The sequence below is a fragment of the Platalea leucorodia genome (assembly GCF_965183815.1).
Source record: "Platalea leucorodia genome assembly, chromosome: 3".
Classification (NCBI taxonomy): domain Eukaryota; kingdom Metazoa; phylum Chordata; class Aves; order Pelecaniformes; family Threskiornithidae; genus Platalea; species Platalea leucorodia.
Window position 1 is genome coordinate 11,717,192 of NC_138825.1, and position 12,456 is coordinate 11,729,647.

The window sequence follows — 12,456 nt, forward strand, 5'->3', positions numbered from 1 at the left end:
TAAGATACAAGGTTCCTCAGCTCACCTCCAGATGCCTTTGACCTTTCTTTCAACTTTTCTGCAGCCATTTCACTGTAGCTAGGAAGTTCTGACATCTTCACTCCAGATCGAGCTTCTGCTATTAGCTGACGAGCTCTCTCTCTCAGCTGCCGACGCCGCTCTTCATCTTGCTGCTAAGATATATTGAACAGTTGCCAACTCAGTAATTGACAGAAATGCAATTTCGTTCTCAATCTGATCATCATGATAGTAACTGGTTTACAGCATGGTGCTTGGCCCACATTATAAATAGGATGCTCGATATCAGTTGGGTGTCACACCACAATATTTAAAGACATCTATGAATCAAATTTTTTTTAAAGCATTCCCCAAATTATTAATGCATTAGAGACCTAATTATTTGCAATTTAAAGCATTTATAAATTATGTTCCATAAAAATATGCTGATGAAAATTCTCAGACACTTTCATCTCAAAGTAGTAACTACAAAAAGTTTTACCGTGGCTATAAAAATGGTTTTACTAAATTGAATTACTTGTTTGAGTAATATTCTCTCATAGTACTGAAATGAGAAGCCAGATGTTGCTCTCAGTTACTCCAATCACCAAGCTGACTTCAAAACGTAAACTGACGTTGAATCTGAGGCATGGAAAGGAATCTAATCCTTCAACTTCAATGGATACATCATTTTTAAAAAGAAATAAACTAATGAAAATTAATGAAAGAACAATAGATGCCAAAGCAGAAAAAACTTTGCATCGCTTTAAAACATCCTACCAGTGGGGCTTTGGTCAGTAATTAAAGAGATCATATTGGAACCATCCCAGGTAGTGCTGTCCCACTAAAGCTATTAACTATCTTAGAAGCACGATAATATTTCAGTTACATAAATGAGCAAAGTTCTACAGCATGAAATTTTGGAAAAGACTAACCCACCATACTAAAAAAATATTAATAAAAAGATGCATTTAAACATATCTATAAGAACCCATTAAACCATAAGAGAAACAATTCCAGTTTTCACCTTAAAAATACGAGTTTTTCAAAGTTAGGACTGTTTTCTTCCTCCCCTCAATATTAGAAACTCTCATAAGCACAACAAAGTCAGCGTTTGGCTTTAAGTCAAATCTGCCGATAAATTTGTATTATTGACATAACGACCAGGATAAACCCCAGGTATAGGCAGTTGACCTGAACTAAGTGGAATACAACAAACTGCCTAATATTGGAGAGCCGTCCTGGCAGCCTTCCCACCAACCCAGAAACTGAGCATCCCACACCTGCAGATGCTGGTAAGAGCTGCTGCTAAGTGCTATTTAGTTTAAGCAATCATTAATAAAACAAGTGCAAAATACTAATTAGGTACATTTTACCCATTTCCATGTAAATTGTTTGTTTGTAGCTATTTACTCAGCATTGTTCTCGGCACAATAGAAAAAATGCAAATGACTGAATCAGAATGCAGCCCTAATGGGACTTTCTGTTTATAACCATTAGCCCAGAGGTGTGCTGTAATTCAATCCTCAAGCAGCAAGATTTAGCCTCATTAACAGCTTGCATGGGCAGGTTACAACTCATAAAACCCTACAGTAAACAAAGTATATGGACACAGCACAATATCTTGTCTCTGAGTGACAGAACCCTGATTCCCTATCAGATTGCCTTGATTTACTTTTCTCCTAATGTCCTTTCCCTGGAAAGACAATTCTGCCTGGGCCCTGCAAGGCAGCGGGATGGCACATTGGCTTTGTTTGCTTTCTCACCCTTTAACTTCCCAGAAGGCACAGAGCAACAGTTCTATCAAAAACTTATTTGGTAAAGTACACATCTGAAAGACAACTGGAAAGCTTTCCCCCTGCCCTTATGCACTATAATAGACCAATTTAATTTAATTTCTAGCCAGCCAGCTGATAGAGCAACCGATTTTATTTCGGCCCGCGATATTCGGTAACATAAATTACATAGAATTTTACATGAAATGTAAGTGCACAAATCTCTACTATTTGTAATTTCTGTGATACAGGAACTTGTGGGTTTGATTTAAAGGACTTTTAAGAAGGAATGTGCAAAATTTATATGAAGATTCCCATGTGGTTTAACATCAAACAATTTAATCTACTGTAGCCCACGTAGTTTAAAATAAGGCCAGTTACATGTTTGTGACAAATGTGCCCTAAACTGAGCAGGCTGATTCCCCGCTCTCCTTTTCTCCCCTCCTCCTGAAAGGGAACTTGTATCCTGAATTATTAGCATAGTCATTAACATCCCAGGGATCTCCAAGCAAACACAGATTATTGTGGCTTGTGTTTGTGCTGATTAAGCCAATCATCACCAGCAGATAAGAGAAAAAACAGCCTAATTCTTGCTTAAATTCAATTCAGGTATTTGAATCCTCGGTTACTGAGCTTGGCACAGGAAACACTGGTGGAAGGAGCAATGAAACCGAGAGCAGAAAAAGTAGGTAGATTAAGTTTTGAGGTACAGAACAACTATTAAACAGCAAATCATTCCCCTAGATTTTGGAAAGGAAAGCGCTCAGGAGAGGTACAGAAAGGAAAGCACTCAGGAGAGGTACAGACGCATGAACACAGATATTTAGAAAAAAAAAAAAAAAAAAAAGGAGACACGAAGAGCAGCTCTGCACCAAGAAAGGACCACGCAAACACACCTACAGCCGGTTTTTTTCCCGTAGAGTTGAAGAGAAAACCCAGTAAAAATCTTTCACCCTCTGACATGAACCTGACATGCCAAAGAGACGTTAAAGTTTGCTCTGTTATTTTCCCCCAATTACTTTGTAATGGTCTAAAGATCTGCCGTGCGGATGCACAGCAAGGAAAACTTCACCATTTAAGGACAAACTCTTCAAGAATAAGTAATGTAATTCCTTGTTTCCCTCCTATAAAAATGTATTGGTATGCAATTTTTATATTTCACAGTTCACCGACATCTCGGCAAGCTTTCTTCCACTGCTTCAATGGTGCTACTTTTAATTTTATCCTCCTTAGTCCTAGTAATTAAAGTGATCAGCAGTGGCATCCCAACGGCTTTGACACAGCTACAACCCCCTAGCAGACTCTGGCTTTTAAGGGGAAGGGAAAGAAAAAAAGGACAGGAGTTTCATTTCACTGGAACAAGAAAATCAAGCTTCTCCAATCCCCAACTTTATCCAATTGTTCTTTCAGCAGCCTTTGGATCTTAAGAAACAAATAAAAATGGCTGCCATTAGGGGGTCCTTTTTGTACTCGCCGCAGATGGCAGTGACTGACATTACTTTGGCCAAAAATGATGCTGTGGATTTGGGAAGGTGAATTCGAATGTGAAGCAGTGGCGGGGCAGTTTCCGAGATCATTACCTGGCCAGCAATGCTGGTCTGCGGTGGCAGAAGCTGAGAGCTGACTAACTCAGTAAAATATTGAGAATGGTGGAGTCTTGAAGGGGGGGGAAAAACTCCAACTACCCCCATAAACCCCGCCTCCTTAAATCACTAAAAATTCTGCAATCTTCTCTCATTTAAAAAAAAAAAAAAAACAAAAAACCAAAAAACAAACAAACCAAAACTGAAACCTCTGCCAGGGATTTTCAGTCATCCTTTGGCAGAATTTTAGGAGGATCTAAACTCAGTTTACACCAGAAGTCTGAGAACATATTGTCCTCTCCCTATACAAAAATATAATCCCATGAGCTGCAATTATTTGATGTTTAAAAAGAAAATTCTTTACTGTGTCCACAGACTGGGGGGTGGGGGGGTAGTAAATTAGTGATACTCCACAGCAACAAAATTAAAGCAGAATTGTACCTATGAGGGGGAGCGATTCCGGTAGCTGTAGGTTTCAAAATTGTCCGTGGTCTGCCCCAAGTGCACAGTACATCTAAGAAAAAGAACTTGACTGCCACCTCTTTCATCATTAGACAGGAAGAACGGCTCTGTTATTAGCCATTCAGAAAGCAAAAGACTTCTCTGCTTGTCCAGAGGCAAGGATTACCAAAATGTACCTATTCAGTTAGTAGAGAAGACAGAATAAAAAAATAATAATAAAAAAAAATTACACGAGCTTTAAAGGTTTGGGCAGGCTGGGTTTTACTGTGACCTTGATCGGCTCTTGTTTGAGTAAATAGGATTTGGGATGAAACATTAAAACTGTTTAGCGGATCTTTTCAAACCATTTCAAACTTTTCTTATGTTGGTTTATAATATAACCAGACATGCTTGTAAATGGCCACACCTGCTCATTTCTCTGGGGATAGCCTGATCTCTGCCTTTTCTAACAAAGAAAGGACGGGAGGAAAAAAATCAGCCTTTCTTGTTGCAAAACAGAGTGGAAAGTCAAAATCTTTCTCAAGTTTGTCCCATCTGGTCAGATTAAATCTTTGATCACCCTGGGGACCACATTTATGTTTGGTCTCTACTACTGTTTCAGAACAGCTCAAAATACACAGGTAGTGAGCAAAATATGAATTGCTAAGCAGGGAACACTCGACATAAACAAAAGTGCATTGGCTTTGGATTTCTGTGGCTAGTCAGATCGTAGGAAGTGGTCAGCAAAGAAAGACATAAACATCTTAGATATTTTTCTGCCTTCTGCCTGGTGTCTACATCGGTTACCTTACTACCAATAAACTGTATGTAGCTTGAAAATATTTTTTCATGAATGTATATCACAAAAAGTAGTAAATCACTTGTCATAAAGAAGCAGCTATTGGCTTACGATCTATGGCACTGAAGGACTAATGAGACAAGACAGAATGAAAACAGAAGTAGCCCAAAGTCGAAAACTGGAAGAATCACAAACAATGTCTTAACAAAGCTGTCCCCTTTAAGAAAAAAAAGCCCCCAAAATTCACACTAAAATGGGGTTGTGTGGCTATAAAATGGAAAACATCTCCTTAAACCTAGGAGGTATTTTTAAAGAAAAGTTAGCCAGCAATTTTTTATTTTTATTTCTTTTTTTTAACATAATCTATGCTGTTCTCAAAAACCTGCAATTCCCTTGGTACAGTATTTCTGGTTTGAAGAATGCTGTCTGTAGAAAAACAATCCATTGATAATTTAATTCCTTGTGTCATTGTGAAATTGAGAAACTCTTAGTTTACTGAATGAAAAAAATACATATATTTGAAAAAAAAGAATGGCTGACTAAGTAAGTATCACCTTGTGCTACATCCAAGGCCTCTTGCTGGTTGTCTGGCTGCTCTTTTGTAGGCAAAAAGGAGCTGAACGCTCTCTGGCTCCTTAGATCTGGCCCAACAAATGCACTGCCAGTCATGCACATGGATCCAGCTTAAAACCCAGTGTGAGCCTAAAAGAAGCTAGTCAAACTGGCACCTACTCATGCAGAAGGAGATAGATTTGTCATGACAGGCTGATTATTCAATGTAAAGAAACAGTTTAGCTTTTCTAATCTGGTACAAATACATCTTTCTCAGAGAAAAAAGTAAAAGGTCTAACAGTTCAAGTATTTAAAGTAAAGAAACCAACAAAAAAATTGTAACGTCAAAGTGAACCATAGGTATTTGTGCTACAGCACTCTGCAAAACAGCCCTGCAGTTCTATTCAGATAAATAAGATTTAACCCGTTTAACCCTTTAGGAGCTGCACATCTACGCGACGATCAAGGCAAGCATTTCTATTTCACACTGCACTGGGCTCTACGGCAAGTTTTAAGGACAGGCTGAAATACCTAATTCCAAATACACTTTCTGTTTTCCTCCTTTTCTTGCTCGCCTCCACCGATACTAAGAGCGAGGCGCTCTCCCAGTGAACAGTGCGAGGGCAGCCTTGCCTACCGACAGGGCTCCCAGGGAAGTTCTTCGAGAAAGTCGGTCTAAACCAAAAGCAGCGACAAAGCCCTCCGCTAACTTCTTCCCTGGAATTTTCTCTGCTTAGGCAAGTTTGTGCTCTCCCTCATCTGGGAAGTATAATTAAGGACAACAATCACCTAAGGCGTCGGGATCCAGAAGCTTGTTACGCCTGTCACCATGATTGTCAATGCTATTGGCATTACCCACAAACAAGGTCTCAAGTGTGCAGGCTGAGAAATAATCTGAAATAATGCCATCATCCAGACAGGGCATAACGTCCCATCTGAGATCAATAAGTCTAAAGATGGTATTTTCTGTGCCTTTCCACAGCCGAGTTACAGACAGAAGTTAAAGAAGCTGCTTACTCATTGTAGGAGTCAACATTCGCTGAGCTCCACTTAAGGGATTTTCTCTTGTGTAAACTTGACTTCATAATTTAAAAAAAAAAAAAAAAAAGCAGCGTTATGAAACAAAGACTTTTGGCAAGTGTATGGGATGCGTAAGCTGGAGAGCAGCATCTTTCAGACTGCCATCCTGGGAAGCTTCCTTCTCGGGCAGGCAACCCTGCGAGGACGTGCCCTCCTGAGGAATGCTCCCGGTTCACTCCCAGCCGAACAAAGCGGAGCAGGCTGCAGGGCGCCTCTGAAAGTTGTTTCCCTCCCCCCCCTTCTCTTAATTTTCAGGGGAGGGTGGCGGGATCCCAGTCTGCTTGCATGTGATGAGAATGGATAGAACAAGTGCAAACCCTATGCCTCCCTGGATCCTATTTTGCTGGGTTTTTTTGAAAGTGTCCTGCAAACTGCTGGCAGCTTGTTTTTAATGGAAAATACCAATCGCCTAGGATCTATACCTAGCCTTTTGCCAATAATGAGAAAACTTCACCTTCTGTCCCCAGCAATTCTTAGGAAATCTTTTGCTGTTATTCCTACAAATCCAATTACAGATTGTTGAGTAGCTAGTGGAGTAAGCTTATTGAGGAGTGTCACATCACTAAGTCGTGCGTATGTGTTTCAGTTTGTAATGTGGTCTGAGCCGCTGTAGAGGTGTCAACTTAAAATGCAAGTAAGTAGCAGAACAGGGCTAATCCCAGCCACTACTCCCCTGCAGCCAAATTGTAGCGCAATGAATGACAGTGGAAATGCAAAGATGCCACTGTGCTTATCACACACAGCCAGATGGTGGACCTGGATCAATGCACACATGCCACGATCAATGCATTTGATAAAGAATTAAGAAGAAAACTGTACATGTTATCAAAGAACTTGTACATGGCATAATTATGATTCTGCATGTGCTTACTGATGATATTGGAGACTCAGAGGCAGGTGATAATGAAACTGATAGGAAGAAATAGCTTAAAGGCTACAGCATATGGCCTCAGCACTAAGAAATCTTGTCAAATAGTTCAGAAAGCTTTTTTAACTGTTATTACAGGCTGCTCATAGTGCAAGCTGGTGGCAACGTTTTAATTTTTTTTTTTTAAACCTGAAATGTCAAAAAGTTACAAAAGCTGTACTTTTCAGAATGGTTCAGAAAATAATTAAGATGCCATTGTGTTTTAAACACGGCAAAAAAACCTACAGGTAGAGAGAGCGTTCACAGTTTTTGGGGGGGGGGGGGGGGGCGCGGGGGGGGAGGAGTTGGGCATTTTTTAATATGTATAATTCCGCGTTCCCTGAATAAATGTATTTAGACTTTAAGGGGGCTTGTGGAGGTTTAAGGAATGTATTTGGGTAGCAATTTGCATTCCCCATGCCAATTTCTACAGATACAGTTTCAATATTATTTCTCATCAAATGTAGAGTATTTCCCTGTTACCGTTTGTGCTCTGTCAGCTGCATTACAGTCATCTTGGATGTGAAAGCAGGTAATTAAAAATTTGTGGAAAATAAAGTCTAAAGTAATAAAAAAAAGCATATACATTTATAATGTATAAAAGGTACCTAAAATACAAATTCTCATGCTCCAGTTGATAGATGAGCTGTCTAATCAACGCCTGGACGTAACTTAAGTGCTCTCATTAGTGTGAAGACCTTCAGGCTAAATAAGACTAAATCCCTTAAAAATTGCTTCTGCAATAGAAAAATCCCCCTTACCATTTTCCTCTGCCTAAATCATATCAATTAAAAAGAGAGGGAGGGAGGGAAGGAGAGAGAGAGGCATTTTCACATGACTTTGTTTTAACTGACACTCAAAAAACTATCTTCTGAATCCAATTTAAAATGTTTCAGCAAAAAAGTTCATTAGCAATCAAAGAAACAAAAAAAATCACGCTGAGTTTAGTTTCTCTTTCACTTTAAACCAGGATCTTTAATCAGCGCTAAGGCGTATAATGCCCATTGAATCCTTTACCTTAACTTATTTTTTTCAACCCCAAATATTTAATCAACATTGCAGTTTTACATTAAATTATAAAATTTATCAAAATGAGCCTCCAGAAGAATGAAGCGCATATTTTATTTGCAGCAAGCCAAAGAGGGCCACCCGCCCCCCCCAACCTCCGAATTTCAATTTGTCCTGACAAACCATTGGGTATTAAATTCTAAAGGCACGCAGAGTGCATAAAGAACTGATGGCTTGATTAGCTCTTGTGGTGCAATTGAAGGAGCTGTCTCTCTCCCCGCTTCTCCATTTTGAGAAACACTTTGATCTCCGTTCAAGTCAATTCATGAACATCAACTGACAAGACTGCATGAAACACCCCAATGGTTAGGCCCAAACTCGTAGCAAACTATTTGGTTTCATTAAGGCTTCAGGAGAAGTGACCAGTGACAGTCCTTTCATTCAGAAGCCAACAGGCAAGTGACTATTTAAACTTTAACATGCACAATGTACTGCTGAAGGCCGCTACACCTACAGTCAGTCACTCAAGTATGAATGCCTTTACCTACTATTTTCTGACATGTGAACTACTAAGTGCAGCTGCAGTCTCATTAATGCATTCGCCCAGATTTGTTTGCAGGACTAAAGAGATGATTCGCCGTATTTCTGGTGGGAGAAACGACTGTATCTTCAAAGGAAGGTAGAACAGCAGGTGCTATATAAAAGCCAGCGATTAAAAAAAGATTGTGTTTTTAAATGCAGTAATTTACTAAACATTTGCACAAACGTAGCAGAAATATTATCTGTTCCAGCTGAAAATACAAAAGAACTTGAATTACAACACCCGCAAAACACGGAGTGGTCGGTCCAGTTTCGAGCTTTGCTACAGTAAACTATTTACACATCACTTTTCCCCTTTTTTAGTTGCCCTCTCCAAAGAGCCCCACTTCAAAGAGTTCATTTTTGCACCAGTTCCTGTCAATGCAGGTCAGAAACACTAAAGTGGAAAGTGGTTGCAGTGCCGTGGCACAAAGAGTCTCCGCGGCTGAAATCAAACAAAGCCCAATTAAACTAATCATAACGTCCCAGTGAACACAAGGAAGCTCACCTGGTATTTCTGGACTTCTTGTGTGAATTCCCAACTCTACTCGGTACTTGGTACTATAATTACCCTGACCAAAATACTGTGAAATTACTGCTCTGATCTACTAATGGCTGCAAAAAATCAAGCCGTTGTGGTTTCATGCCAAGGGGCCGTAGCAAGGTGGCGCAATGCTTTCTGACAGAGACGACAACTTCTAAAAACTCAAAAGGGAAAATTAACGGGATGTGGTTTATGTTGCCAAGGACTGTTCATTAATTACCAATTTAATCACTGCTGGAGGCATGACATTACAAAAATCTGGCTGAAAGTTCTAATAGATTATGAAGACCACCTAAGAAGAGTGACCAAGAAATGTACAAAACAATTAATACTGTTTCACTGCTATCAAAGACACTCAGATTATTTTACATCAAGTGAAGCAAAAGAATTAGTAGCTTCACAGTGCCACCACTAGGAACTGTAAATACAATGGCACACAATTAGTAATGCACATGTGACTTTTCGTTCAAGGCATATATCCTTGGGAAAGCCAGAACATGATAAGGAGAACAAAAGAAACATTTTTAAATGAAATGAATAAAGATTTTAACTCTACCCTTGTGCATGCTGAGCAATAACAGAATAGGCAATGCAAAATACAGCTCTAAGTAATGGCGATATCATCCTGGGATTCACAACAGCGTGTACTGAACATCCACACAGAAAACGTCCACAGTTATTAGCAGCGATAGAAAAAGAGCATTCCAGATGCTAAGAAACCCGGGTCTCGCTTTGTACACAAAGGGAGAGCTCTGAAATGCTGAGACCTTTTTTTTTTTTTGCTAATATTTATAAACAGATAGAAGATGCTTACGTTTTTGAACTAACGTCGTTCAGACGATCTTAAAATTCAGTTAATAAATTGACAGCCTATTTTCTGTGAGCATGCAAGTTAATGTTACGGCTGCAGACTGTGCAACACCTTGAATTTACATCCACATAATAAATAACTGAGTATTTATATATTTAGGCCAGATGCTTAAGTGGTGTAAATAGATACAGCTTATGAAAATAACAGCAATAAAATTCAGCTGAGAATCTCAAGCATTTATATCTAAAACTCAAACTGCGTAACATTTGTCTTGCATTACCAAAGGTTACACTTTATTCATTAAATCCCTCCTGGTATAAAACTGACCATGCATACTAATTCTTCTTAGAAATTAGTTTACTTGCACTAATTGATTTATTTTCCCAGCTACGTCAGGGAGTTGTTTATAGCAGTATTTTTGTGCAGTGAGATGTCACTACTTCGTAGTAAGAAAGTGCTTAAACAGATCAAATATGAAGTCAAAAGATGTAAAACCTTCTTGGAAAGTTACAGATTATTTTTATTTTTCATGTATTGAGTAATGTTAAATAAAACAACTTGTTTGTTCTTGCCATCAAGGAAATGAGATCAGGTTATCTCAACCTTAGCACATCATTATAAAGAACTAAATATCAGTTCAGTCGTGGTTTTGAAGTGTTCAGTCAGCAGGTCTAACCTTCATTTAAAGAAAAGTATATTGTTAAAATAGCTATAAAACTTGGAATGCTCATGAAATGTAAATACTATACAGCACAGTCTTATCAGCTTAAACCATATTTAACCACTTTATAGTGGCATACTGACAAGACATATAAATGAACAACAGGGAATAAGTTACCAAAGCTCAGGGATTACCAAAACAATGTTCAATCTTTTTACCAGTTAGATGGTAACTGCTTCTTTGTAATCTTGGGAAGATCTAGTGATCATATCTAAATCTGGTCACAATTATCAGCATGACAGACTAGTCTTTTTTCGATCAATATTTTCCAATTAATATTAAAAGACCAAGGTTGCCGTCTGCAAAATCCTACATCTCAATAAATTCACGTTAGATGTTTAATTAATTAAAGATCAGCTTTTCTCTCTTTGTTTTTTAAGAAAAACAAAGCGGGAATAACTTGGGAGTGTTTCCTTAAATGAATTAACAATACCACCTCAATCACAGACATTTATTTTCCAACTTAGGAGAGTACAAAAAAAAAAACCCACTGATGAGCTAGATGCCTTTCCTAATGCAAAAGAAGTAGGGATTCTGGTTTCATGGAGAAATAAAAATTACGGAATAAATCTATCCGGTACGCATTTTCAAGAATGTTAAAATAGGAAAAAAGAATACTTGCAATGCTAACTTGAGTTTAAGGCATCTTTCAATCAAATTGAAATACCCTATTTTTGTTGTCTACTGTGAATCTGCACTCTGTATCACTTCTGGTCATGTTGACTAGAGTTTACTTTTTGGTCTCATATTAGAGCAGGACAGTTAGGAGCTTATTAGCTCAGAGGGGCAACAGGACATGATCAATAAATGGGACCATTTATTAAAGCTTTTTCCTGAGCATTTAAAATAAAGCTTTATTTTTATTTTATTGCAGCTGGCATATCCTGTATCTGTGCAAAAGTATGCAATCAAAACTAGAGTATACAAACTCATCTCCTTTCAGATTTAGTCACTTTCTGAAGCTTTTCTAGAAAGACTTCCATTTCCACGAGTCCACTGTGGATGCAAAAAAAAGTTACTATTTTGCACTCAAATATTTATGAAAATGAAAAGTAATGGGCAAAACAGATTGACACCTGAAGTAGAAAGAGCTTATTAAATATGAATTAGATACAGCTGCAACAAGTCCTTTGAGCAACGGAGAAATAAAAAGCAATATTCTGAGTAGAAAGAAACAATCTCATGGCATAGCCTGTTCCTGCTGCCCTCTGTATACAGAGAGTGTTTGCAGGTTTGGAGGCAACAGCTTTTTGGTGAGGTACTTCGTATCTGCAAATTCTACTACAAAAGCTGAACATAGTCCCCACTGCTCTTTCAAACCTTTTCTTTTTTTTTTTTTTTTTTTTTTTGTTACATTTAGGCAGCTATAGCTGTCATTCAACTTGAATAAATATGAAATAATGGTAGCAGAGATAAGTAAAACCAAATCTTCCTCTGTACAGAAAGCAAGCTAGCAACAGTTGCATCGAAGCACAGCAGCAACATCAGGATTGCTCTCTGAAAACACCCCTTCAGTTTATATATGAAGTTGGTTTTAAATACTTATTGTATAAACGGAATCCCTCACAATTTTTAGTGTAGTCATCCTCAGAATGCTGCTGTGAAGAAAGAATGACTATTTTCCTGTTTCGCAAGAGGCAAAAGACAGAGCGATTCCCT

At 38.4% G+C, this 12,456-nt stretch overlaps 1 protein-coding gene across 1 annotated transcript in view; it reads right to left on the reverse strand.

Annotated features, from left to right (window-relative positions):
• The window catches only part of EHBP1 (EH domain binding protein 1), a 226,218-nt gene that overhangs the window by 53,429 nt on the left and 160,333 nt on the right, over positions 1-12,456 (reverse strand). Inside the window, exon 15 of the mRNA XM_082306310.1 lies at positions 26-173. Within this exon, the coding sequence (XP_082162436.1) occupies positions 26-173 (148 nt within the window). The remainder of the gene's footprint in view (positions 1-25; positions 174-12,456) is intronic.